Consider the following 12,712-nt stretch of genomic DNA (forward strand, 5'->3'; position numbering starts at 1 on the left):
TTTTCAATGATTTAATTCGTAAAATAACATCACAGAAAAAAACGCAATATACCGGGGAGAAACTGAACCGTAATGGAGCGGGGGTTTACTGTATCTTTGTTCCTTCTCCCTGCGCGCCCTGTACCCGAAAGAGGCCAGCGACGTACAGGTACGTCAGTGTGGCTTTAGGAGCCGACCGTCTGCAGTACAAAGCAGACCGGCAATCCTAAAGAGGTTAATACAAAGACATTTTAGACAGTTGTGCTCTCCTAACCTTGTGGTAACAGTTTGAGGAAGGCCATTTTCTGTTTCAGCATGACTGTACACCTGTGTACAATTCCAGCTCCATGAAAACATGGTTTGGTGTGGAGGAATATAAGTGTCCTGTACAGAGCCTTGACCTCAACCCTACTGAACACCTTTAGAAATTGAAATTTGGAAAGCAGATTGCAAGCCAGGTCTTCTCATCCAATGTCACTACCTGTCCTCCACAAATGTTTTTTTGGCTGAATGGGCACACATTTTCACCAACGTCTTCCACTGGACAACCTTTCCAGAAGAGTGTACGTTGTAATGGCTGTAGGTGGAAGCCATGGTCATGGTTTTGGAATGGGATGACCAACAAGCAAATAAAGGTGTGATGACCAGGTGTCCACCGACCTTTGGCCATATAGAACATAAAGAATATGTCAGGTTCTCTAACAATACCGTGGCTACTAAACTCCAAAATATCAGTTTTGGGTGGACTGATCCTTAAAACTGAACTTCAGCTTTTGATATTTACATAGTTACATAATGGCTGAGTGCTGATACTCTACTGTGTTCCGGGTATGAGACCGGAAGTCTCGACTCCAACCCGGAACACAGCATGGTATGCTGTATGTGGTCTCAGCTCAGGGCCGGCGCTACCACTAAGGCAAATTAGGCAGCCACCTAGGGCGCACTGTAGCCTAGGGCGCCCGGCCGCTGGTTTCCCTACTCAGTCCCACTGCTGCCTGTGCTGTGCAGCCGCCCTGGACCATCACTAAATGTAGCTGCCGTGGCAGCACTGAGGAACAGACCTGATGTCACGGTCTCCCGAGTCCTGAAAGTCTCCGGAGACCTGACAGTGACAGAACAGAGGCGGTCTGCGCCTCAATGATCAATGACAGACAGGACAGTCTGTGACTTGTCTGTCTCTCTCTCTCAGAAACTCTCTGGTGCCATCCAGCTTTGGAAGTGGTGATCGTTCGATTCGTCTGTCCCTGGCTAGTCCCTCCCATCAGTGCCATTACTCCCATGATGAGCTCTGCTCCCCCCTTCCTCCCCCCCCTTCCTCCTCCTCCCCCTTTCTCCTCCTCCCTATGTCTCTGTGTAACCATGTACTTGTGTCAAAAAGGATCCTGTTGCATTGCTTCCTTTGTGTGAAATACCCAGTCCTTCTTCCTGTCCCCATCCTTTCCTATTCCAAATTACATTGTTGCCTCTGTCCATTTTATTTCAGGTAGCTGAGAAAGTGAAACATTTCTTCAGGATGTACGCCATTAACCGGCACAAAATGACGACCCTGACGCCTGCATACCATGCCGAGAGCTACAGTCCAGATGATAACCGGTTTGACCTCCGACCTTTCCTGTATAATGCATTGTGGGCGTGGCAGTTCCGCTGCATTGATGAACAGGCAAGTCTCTTTCTATTGTTGTGGCTGCATGAGAGTTCTATTGAGCTTTTATAATGAATCTGTAATGATAGATATACAGGGACTGCCATTGCAGACCTCCTTCTGAAAATTCAACATACCTGGCTGTTATGCTGAGCCCCTGGCTTCGGTACTTGAGTCACTGACAAGTCTGCACAAAACATTGCAGAAAAGTCAGAAATCCCTATCTCTATATTTGATCACCGACTCATTGTTGAAGCAAAGGATCTGTGTGACAGCCAGACAACTTAACTTTCAACAGAGATCTCTGCTGTGACTACTGCCATGTTTGCCTCATGACTGGTTTCCCTTCTTGTAGATGTATTTCTTCTTGATAATTACCCACTTGAGCCCCGGAAGGTTTTACCCCCTAATGACCAGGCCATTTTTTGCGATACGGTATTGCGTTACGTTAACTGACAACTGCACGGTCGTGCGACGCTGTACCCAAATAACATGTCCTTTCTTTCCCACACCTCTGCGGTTTTAATTTTTTGCGCTATAAACAAAAAAAGACCGACCGTTTTCAAAACATTTTTTTTTCTTTCTGCTATAAAACATATCCAATAAAAAAATAGAAAAAATCGAATGCCTTATACATTTAGGCCACTATGTATTCCGCTACATAGTTTTGGTAAAAAAAAATCCCAATAAGCATATATTGATAGGTTTGCGCAAAAGTTATAACGTCTACAAACGATGGGACATTTTTATGGAATTTTATTATTTATTTAATTTTTTACTAGTAATGTCGGTGCTCAGCGATTATTTTTTTTTTTTTTTTAGTGGGACTGCAACATTACGGAGGACAAATCAGACACCAACACTTTTGACACTTTTTTGAGGCCCAGTTACACTAATACAGTGATCAATGCTAAACTGTACTAAAGACACTGGCAGGGAAGGGGTTAACATCAGGGGTGATCGAAGGGTTAAATGTGTCCCTAGGGGGGGTGCTCTGACTGAGGTAAGACAGAGATCCATGTTCCTGCTTAGCAGGAACACAGGAGCTCCATCTTCTCCCCTGTCAGAAAGGGCGATCTGCCCTGTTTACATAGGAAGACTGCCGTTCTCCCTCGATCATTCCCAGGAGAGACAGACCGGTGGAAATCGGGTCAGCCGGATCCGCTGATTGGCAATCCCTGTGTCCAATCAGCACACGATCGCGCCTTTGGTGGCGCACGTGCACCCCCCAGTGGCTATTGCACAAAATGACGTACAGGTACTGTATGTAGTAGAATTTCATGTGGTCGGGTAGGGAGAATCCTTCCTGTAACTGCGCAAATGTTAGCATGACCCCTCCATGGAGGATATGCCGCAAATGAGTCACCCCCAAAGCCCGCCATCTGTCCGCCTGATCTAATTTGCACAATTCCGGGTAGGCACGGTTACCCCAGATCGGACTAAATTTGGTATATCCCGTCACCTGTTGCATTTGTTTTGTCTTATCCCATACCTTCTGTAGGAGGCGATACGTCGGGTATCGCCGATTGGGTTTGGTGAACAGCTGTGCCTCCAGTCCCTCTGGCACCCCAATTGCCCCCGTAAATTCCTGCATAACCGTCAACGCTGCACCAGCCGGAGCCCCCGACAGCGCACCCGCCAGGTGCTGCAGCTGGGACGCCAGATAGTACAGCCAGGGGTTGGGCGGGGCAAGGCCCCCTCCATCTCTGGGCTTCTGCAGTTGCTCCAAGCGGATCCTAGCCGCCTTTCCCTTCTACAGCAGGGACCGGAAGAGGGTATTAACACTTGTTTTTTTTAGTGTTCACGTATTTTTTGTGTTCTGTTGAGCAGGCAGCACAAGCAGACACGCACCCTTCTTGTATTGTTTATCAGCAACTTCAAGAGAATCTTCCACTTTGCTAATTCAGAGAATAGTGACAGGCTCCCTTTACAGGCTAGTCACGCACCTTGTAATAAGAAAAAAACAGAGACACACACAGCGGGTAAGATCGGTAATAGAAATAGAGATGTAAAGACAAGCTTCAGTCTCGTGCCACACCCACTGACGCATTTCACCCTCTCTCGATTAAACGTGTGGAAAGGTAAAACGCGTTAGTAGGGCATGGCATGAGAGAAGACTAGCTGAAGACAGTCTTTACATTTCTATTTCCATTGCTGGGCTAATCTACTGTTTGTAGCTCTGGTATTTCTTTTTAGGGGGTAGTGATACTGGGCCAGACAAGCCGTCTGGATGTTGGCACCTTAAAGTGGTTCTGAAGTGTTAAGGTTTTTTACCCTAATGCATTCTATGCGTTAAGGAAAAAACCTTATGTTCTGCAGGATTTCCCCCCAGCCTCCCCCTTTCTCGTACCTGAGTACGATCAAATTCTGCTCTCGCCGCTCTCTCCCTCCTTATTGAGCAGATTGTTAGCAGCTGGAGCCATTGGCTCCCGGTGCTGTTAATCAAATGCTATGTCAAGGGAGATGATGGCGGGGCAGAGCCGCCCACTCTGTGTCAAGAGATGCAGAGAGGGTGGTTCGGGAGCGAGCGTGCACGGGTGCCCCAGTGGAAAGCGGGTTTCCGCGGGGGCACTCGTCTAAGAGGAGGTGCTGGAAATGACAGTGGTGGACCCCAGAATAAAAGGATCGGGGCTGCTCTGTGCAAAAGCAGTGCACAGAGCAAGTAAGTAGGACATGTTTTTGTTGTTCATTTAATAATAAAAAAAAAAGGTTTAATATCACTTTATGTGATTTTGGAGTCGCCAGGAGGGGAATACACAGTTGCGCAGACCGGCGCATTTTGCTATACATCCTACCATTCTTTCATCACTCCATCATTCCATTCTGTTTTTGGGGCCCTTAGAACTACCCGGTACTTCCAGGTATGAGGGAGCATCTTACCTTTTCCCTGTATCAGTATGTTGTGATTGGGCCCGAGGAGGAGGGCAGAAGAATATTTAAGTATAACTAAAGGCAAAACTTATTTTACATTTTGGATAGAGTAGAGAGGGATTAAAATGCTTGCCAAGTTTTATTGCTGTCTGTGTTAAGGAGATTCACCTGTCTGTCCTTTTTACCATTATCAAAAGTGAAAGTAAAAAAACATGTTGGGTTGTCTCCAGGAAAATAATAGAGAGAAAATCTTCCAATGGGGACACTAGTTCTGGTGACATGGGGGGAGGGGGGTCCCCAAGGGATTCCCTTAATTTGCAGGGATTTCCTCTCACTTCCTGTTTGGCTATGAGTCCAGAAGTGAAGAGAAATCTCCTCAATGGAACACAAATGGCGAAACAAATCTGACAGCGGTTATAACCCTCCGTTATAAATAAAATTACCTATAGTTCTACTTTAAAGCTGAGCTCCAGGCTTTAAAAATATAAAAGTTGCACCTCTGGTTGTAGTCCCCTTTTAACACATCGTTGTACACAGTTCTCTTCTTCACCACAAGATGTCCTCAGTCTTCCGGGTTCAATGACACTGTGAGACTGAAGGGTGTCATGAGCCCCCTGAACCCGACACCCAGTATATTGATGCAGAGTGCTGCTCTGATGTCCCCACATTAGCTCCACTCTCTCCATCATCCATGACTGCCCATCACTAGGAGAAGATCAAAGAGGATCCAGCATGTCATGTGCTGGCCAGTACACATTGGAAAAACAAGCAAAACATACAGCTGTAGTGGACTCAATGGAGGAAGTATGCCTGTCAAGAGAACCAGTCATTCTGCTCTGAATAGGCAAAGTGACAGATTCTCTTTAACAGGAGAAACGCCTGGCTGACTATTTTGCTGTCTGCGTCGTAAATGTACATACTGTAAGTACTAAATGTCAGCTGAACCCTTACATAAGAGCGGTTCAGGTTCCAGCAGGTATAACATTATTTTGCTTTTGTTGCATTGTATTAGTGGAAAGCCAATTTAAATACGACCACTGATCGGTTCTACTCAACTGTCCGCTGCAGCAGCCAGTTGTACCAGATGGCCCAGCATGGGGATGAGTGTAATTTATATTGTGGTGATAGAAGTAGTTGCTTTTTAGGAGTAATTGATGGTGAAGAAATTGGCATAAATCGTTAAAATATATTTTTTTAATGGCTTATTTTTATTTTATGTGTCTTCTCTATTTTGAAAGTAAAATGGGAGAGGTATCTGGAGAGATGTTTTTAAAAAAAAAAAAAAAAAATCCGGCCGCCTCCGCCCCTTATAGTTGGCCAATCACACTCCTTTTTGTGAGATGTGTTTAAAAAAAAAATATCTGGCCTCCTCCCCTTATAGCTAGCCAATAATGTTCCTTTTTGAGAGAGAGCTGTGTAAAAAAAAAAAAAAGAAAAAAATCCAGCCTTCTCCTCCCCTTATAGCCAGCCAATAATGCGCCTTTTTCTTTTTGAGAGAGAGCTGTGTAAAAAAAATAAAAATAAAATCTGGCCTCCTCCCCTTATAGCCAGCCAATCACGCTCCTTTTTCTTTTTCAGAGATGTGTTTAAAAAAAAAATCCAGCCTTCTCCTCCCCTTATAGCCGGCCAAAAATGCGCTTTTATCTTTTTGAGAGAGAGCTGTGTAAAAAAAAAAATCTGGCCTCCTCCTCCCCTTATAGCCAGCCAATCACGCTCCTTTTTGTGAGATGTGTTTAAAAAAAAAAAAGAATCCAGCCTTCTCCTCCCCTTATAGCCGGCCAATCATGCTTCTTTTTGCGAGATGTGTTTAATAAAAAAAAAAAAAAAATCCGGCCTCCTCCTCCCCTTGTAGCCGGCCAATCACGCACCTTTTTGTGAGATGTGTTTTAAAAAGAAAAAAATCCAGCCTTCTCCTCCCCTTATAGCCAGCCAATAATGCGCCTTTTTCTTTTTGAGAGAGAGCTGTGTAAAAAAAAAAAAATATATAATAAAATCTGGCCTCCTCCTCCCCTTATAGCCAGCCAATCACGCTCCTTTTTCTTTTTGAGAGATGTGTTTGAAAAAAAAAAAATCCAGCCTCCTCCTCCCCTTATAGCCAGCCAATAATGCGCCTTTTTCTTTTTGAGAGAGCTGTGTAAAAAAAAATAATAAAATCTGGCCTCCTCCTCCCCTTATAGCCAGCCAATCACGCTCCTTTTTGTGAGATGTGTTAAAAAAAAAGAAAAAAATCCAGCCTTCTCCTCCCCTTATAGCCAGCCAATAATGCGCCTTTTTCTTTTTGAGAGAGCTGTGTAAAAAAAAAAAAAAATCCGGCCTCCTCCTCCCCTATTAGCCGGGCCAATCACGCACCTTTGGCTCATTTTGGCTGTGTGAACTTCTCCTTTTCCCCTGGTGCTGACTCCTGGGTTTTTCTCTTCCCCTTTGGATGCCGCTCATTGAGCAAGTGCATCCTGGTGCAGTGGGTGCTATCCAGGTGGGGTGGTGAGTCTGGTAGGGTCCCTCCCTCCCTCTGCTGCAGGTTGTGGGGTGCTGTTTGCTGGCGACCTGGTGGTGCTAGCAGCGTGGTGGCGGTGTCCCTTTGCAGTGCTAGACACTTTGTGGGGGTCCCCCTATTTATTGATGGTGTCTCTGGAGCATTTTTACCCCCCTGACTCCCTCTTAGAGGCTGCAGGTCCCTTCGGGGACCCAGCCATCCATTGATGCACTGACGGCGCTCCTGGAGTCCTTTGTGTCCTGGGTGAAGATAGCTTTTGGGCGGCGGGCTAGCATAAAGCATCCCCCGCCTTCCCCTACTTCATCTGTCTCAATAAAATCCTGAATCTAATTTGGTCGCTGCGGACAGGGCCGGAATGGGACTAAAAACCAGCCCTGGAAATAATTTCATACCAGCCTCAGTGGCATAGCGTGGGTTGTCAGCACTCAAGGCAGGTAATTTGTGCCCCTAATCAGCGGACGTTTAGCGCTCTCTGGGTCCCTACCACTCATACAGAATTAAAACCCCTTATGGTACATTTTAGGATTTACCAATCCTTTTTGTTCTCCTTTCTTTCCCTTTTATCTTTTTCTATCCTAATTTCTTGTTTTTTTTTTTTCCATCTCTCTCTCTCCCTTTTTCTTTGTTCCTCCCCCACTTTTCCTCTCTCTTCCGTGTATTCTTTCTTTTTATTCCTTCACTTACTCCTTGTTGGGGGAGGGGAGACTGGGAGAGCGGGGTGCAGGCTCCAGGGACAGCACAGCTGGGAGGCCACAGGCTCTAGGAACAGCCCAGCTGCCCCCCCTCCCCACTATCTAATACACTGCTGACCCCCCCTCCCCGCTATCTAATACACTGCTGACCCCCCTCCCCGCTATCTAATACACTGCTGAACCCCCCCTCCCCGCTAACTAATACACTGCAGACCCCCTTTCCGCTAACTAATACACTGCAGACCCCCCTCCCTGCTATCTAATACACTGCTGACCCCCCCCCTCCCCACTATCTAATACACTGATGACCACCCCCTCTCCCCACTATCTAATACAATGCTGATCCCCCTCTCCCCCTAATACAATGCTGTTTCCCCCCTGGTCCCCTCCCCCTAATACAATGCTGATCCCCCCTCCACCTAATACAATGCTGATCCCCTCCTCTGCTCTCCCTAATACAATTCTGCCTCCCCCCCCCCCCAATGCAATACTCAAGGTCCCTCCTTCACGACTCTTACCTGTACACTACAGGGCAGCTCAGCGCGCCGTCGGTCACCGGTGTCTGTGTGGGAGCCTGGGAGGGAACTTCAGGGAAGGGATGCCGCCATGCTGTGCAGCCAGCTAATGACTAGAGATCCGCTGACTACTGCCACGCATCCTCTGGATATGACATCATGCCGCTCACATCTGGCAGCTAGCTCGACTCTGCATACCCAGCGGGGTGGGCCGGCGGCCGCGATTACAAAGGGGAGTAAAAACTTTCTTTCCGGCTATATCTCAAAGCGGCCCACCGGGAAATTTCCCAGTATCCCGGCAGGCCAGTCCAGCCCTGGCTGCGGACGTGGCCTACTGTGCAGAGTCTGCGGCCACCGTCCCCGAATTATCGGATAGTGAGGATAATTCCTCCACACCTTTGGCTGCGCACAAGAAGGCACTGGTGGACGCACTGATGGTATGTGTGCGTGAAACTGTTAAAAATTGGCACTCACAAACCATCTTACGCTGCAAATGTGTTTCCTTATCCCTTATCTCACTTGAGAGCTGCTGGTCCTTTCAGGATAAAATTTTAGAATGTAAACTAATGCCCTTGTCCCTGAAGGTGATTAGCTGTCATTGCCCACACAGCCAGTGCAACGGATCTGAAATCTATAGTTATCTTCCCCTTCTTCCTGTAGTGCTTCTGAGATGGATCAGGGTGATTCTGACTGGTTTGTTATGTTGGTAAATGTTAGTATTTTTATGGGGATATGCCCTTGGTGGTGCTGTTACTTTACAGCTTCCTCTCTTTGGTGTTGTTTGAATTGCTGAGCGTGGAGCGATCAGTATTGATATAGATAGAAGCTGTCTTCAAAGTCTGTGAGGCTGCTTAAGTAGTTAGAGTTGTCTTTGATTAGAGTAATCGTGTACTCTAGCACCTCCTGCACGCTCTCATCTGGGTATCCTTGTATACCAGTGAGGGTGACAGTCTTGTCTGGGCAGACAACCCATTCAGCAGCTTTGACACAGCAGATGGCCTGCAGTGATGGAGGGACAGAGCAGTAATAGTACTCTGTCAGGCAGAGTTTAACAATTGCTTTTGCACATACCATCAGGATATGGTTCTCCTCCACTGTCTGTGCAGTGAGCTCTGCACTGGCCATCCGCTTCATGATAAGATGCTGCAAGAAAAAGTTGGTGGTTGGAGCAATTAGCCGGTAGCTGAGTTTCCTCATGATTAATGCCTCCATAGTCCACATTGTGGTGTTGGTGAAATGTCTGCGACAACCCAGAATTATCTGGTCCAATTCTTCACTATATGTCTCTGAAGTTTTTAAGGCAAGTACCATTGAGGTAATGGCCATAATGTTGTAGGTGCGCCTCTCCACCCTGAGGTTAAGTAGGAGCCTGTCCAGGTAGTTTATGGCCAGGCACAGGGACTCCAAGCTCAGGGAGTGCTTTGAGTGGGATTTGATAAGGCAGCGCACCATTTTTCTTCGGTCTTCTTCATCCAGTTCTGTACGACTAAGACAGTTCGCAGGTAGGAAGTAGAGTTCAACACTCCTCTTGCAAGCATAGTTTTCGTTTCCATATTCCATTACATACTGCAGGTCTCTTCTCAGGCTATGGAGGTTATATTGTCCCACACAAGGGTTCATTGAACATATAGGGGATTCATAGGGCTTCAGCTTTTTGAAAGTAGGTTTAACAGAAGGGGAACTAAACTGGCTAAATGTCCCTCTGTCGTCCATCTTTCTTTTGCTTGGCTGAGTGAACTCCTCTAGTTCAGATGTGAGCTCCTCTTCATCGAAATAGCTTATAGGACTGTTGGTCTGTGAGCTGCTAGAGGTATCGGGCTGAACAGATGTGTCTTCATCAGAATAGGTCACTCGAGGTTTCAGCTGAAGTGTTCCAAGCGGAAGGGACTCCTCTTCATCAGAAAAGCTTACAGGACTGTTAAGCTGTGAGCTACTGGAAGAATCAGACCTACCAGATGTGTCTCCATTGGCAAAGGTCACTCGAGGTTTCGGCTGAAGTTTTAAAAGCGGAAAGGTCACCTCTCCATCAGAAAAGATTTCAGAACTGTTCAGCTCTGAGCTTCTGGCTCCATCAGACTGAACAGATTTGTCTTCAAAGGAAAAAGTCACTGTAGTGCTCAGCTGAGATGTTTCAAGCTGAAAGGACTCATCTTCATCAGAATAGCTTACAGGGCTTGTAAGTTGCAAGCTACTAGAAGAATCAGACCTACCAGATGTGTCTCCATTGGCAAAGGTCACTCGAGGTTTCGGCTGAAGTTTTAAAAGCGGAAAGGTCACCTCTCCATCAGAAAAGATTTCAGAACTGTTCAGCTCTGAGCTTCTGGCTCCATCAGACTGAACAGATTTGTCTTCAAAGGAAAAAGTCACTGTAGTGCTCAGCTGAGATGTTTCAAGCTGAAAGGACTCATCTTCATCAGAATAGCTTACTGGGCTTGTAAGTTGCAAGCTACTGGAAGAATCAGACCTACCAGATGTGTCTCCATTGGCAAAGGTCACTCGAGGTTTCGGTTGAAGTTTTAAAAGCGGAAAGGTCACCTCTCCATCAGAAAAGATTTCAGAACTGTTCAGCTCTGAGCTTCTGGCTCCATCAGACTGAACAGATTTGTCTTCAAAGGAAAAAGTCACTGTAGTGCTCAGCTGAGATGTTTCAAGCTGAAAGGACTCATCTTCATCAGAATAGCTTACAGGGCTTGTAAGTTGCAAGCTACTAGAAGAATCAGACCTACCAGATGTGTCTCCATTGGCAAAGGTCACTCGAGGTGTCGGCTGAAGTTTTAAAAGCGGAAAGGTCACCTCTCCATCAGAAAAGATTTCGGAACTGTTCAGCTCTGAACTTCTGGCTCCATCAGACTGAACAGATTTGTCTTCAAAGGAAAAAGTCACTGTAGTGCTCAGCTGAGATGTTTCAAGCTGAAAGGACTCCTCTTCATCAGAATAGCTTACAGGGCTTGTAGGTTGCAAGCTACTGGAAGAATCAGACCTACCAGATGTGTCTCCATTGGCAAAGGTCACTCGAGGTTTCGGTTGAAGTTTTAAAAGCGGAAAGGTCACCTCTCCATCAGAAAAGATTTCAGAACTGTTCAGCTCTGAGCTTCTGGTTCCATCAGACTGAACAGATTTGTCTTCAAAGGAATAGGTCATTGTATTGCTTAGCTGAGATGTTTCAAGCTCTGATCCCTCTTCATCGGAATAGTTTAAAGGACTGTTTAGCTGAGGGCTACTGGCTCCATCAGACTGAACAGATGTGTCTTCTTCGGTATTGGTAATAGGAGTGTTCAGCTGAGGGCTACTGCCTCTCTCAGAATGAACAAACTCCTTTCCATCAGTATAGGTCACTGGAGTGTTCAGCTGAGGTGTTTCCAGCTGAAGGGACTCCTCTGGTTTGCCATTAGTGTCAGTTGGCCTGGCAGCAGAGTTTCCTCCACTAGGCACAATAGGCACATCATGGCAGAGAGAGACATCAGACTGATATCTCTGTTGTTTTCCAGCCACTAAAGGCTTAAAAGTAATTTTTGCCTTTGCCTGTGACTTTGGATGATAAGCTGTCTCATCAACACGGGTGCGTTTTTTTCTACAACAGTTTCCCATTTTTTTTGGAAATCACAAAAAAAATCGCAATAAAACCAACTCAACAAGGTTAAGAACTAACAGTGTGCTGCTACTCCTTCGCCTCTCACTGCTGGTTTGATCCGTTGACTCAGCTGCAGGTCTATTTATAGTCTCAGACTCACCAACTGTCACCGCTTGCTTGTTGCCATGGTGACAGTAAACAAAGTGACCTTTGCAGTCAGGCAGTTTTAAGGCTCCCTTTACTATGGGACAGCGGCAGTTAGGGAGTTTCAAGGCTCCCCTGAGTGAGAGGGTTATGGGTTTCAGCCCCCCCCCCCTTTCTCTTCAGGGGATCCCTAAAGTGTTATCAGGTTTCAAGACTCCCCATACACCTGTAATAACACATGAGGAGCCTTCTAGAAGGGTCACCTAATTGGTGGGATGAATTTTGTAGGGGTCACTTGACCTCCTGGGCAGTTCTGGAACGTTTTGGGGGGGCTATTTAAAGGGGGTTCAGACCCCAAGAGTTTACTCACCTCCAGAGGAATCTCTGTGCTGCTCCTCTCCCTCCCGCCCCAATTTTTGTCATGGCCTGATATTACGTGGTTGGGTCACCTTTTGTTAAAAGGGGGACTTTTGTGTTGTATAAGTTTCCAGCTTGAGTTTTGATGACTGAGCTGATATGGTAATTTAGGTTTATGAGTTATATTTATGGGATGGTTTAAACTTCCTATGAAACGTATGGCTTGAGTCATAGTGGCTGAGCCATTGTTTAACCACTTAAGCCCCGGAAGATTTTACCCCCTTCCTGACCAGGGTTTTTTTTGCGATTTTTGATTTTTTTTTTTACTGCGTGACTTTAACCTAAAATTGCGCGGTCGTGCGACGCTGTACCTAAAACAAATTTGACGTCCTTTTTTTTTTTTCCACAAACAGAGCTTTCTTTTGAAGGTATTTGATCACCTGTGCG

At 46.2% G+C, this 12,712-nt stretch overlaps 1 protein-coding gene across 1 annotated transcript; it reads right to left on the minus strand.

Moving 5' to 3' along the window:
* Nucleotides 1–8,997: 8,997 nt before the first annotated feature.
* LOC309565591 (uncharacterized protein) lies at nt 8,998–11,781 on the minus strand (the record flags this gene model as incomplete). The annotated part of the gene is made up of 4 exons (XM_082270544.1): nt 8,998–9,816; nt 10,225–10,560; nt 10,690–10,923; nt 11,245–11,781. The coding sequence occupies 4 exons, from the start codon at nt 11,779–11,781 to the stop codon at nt 8,998–9,000; spliced, it is 1,926 nt and encodes a 641-aa protein (XP_082126670.1).
* Between the last annotated feature and the right edge of the window lie 931 nt (nt 11,782–12,712).

This window comes from Pelophylax lessonae, assembly GCF_965119305.1.
Source record: "Pelophylax lessonae genome assembly, chromosome: 10".
Lineage (NCBI taxonomy): Eukaryota > Metazoa > Chordata > Amphibia > Anura > Ranidae > Pelophylax > Pelophylax lessonae.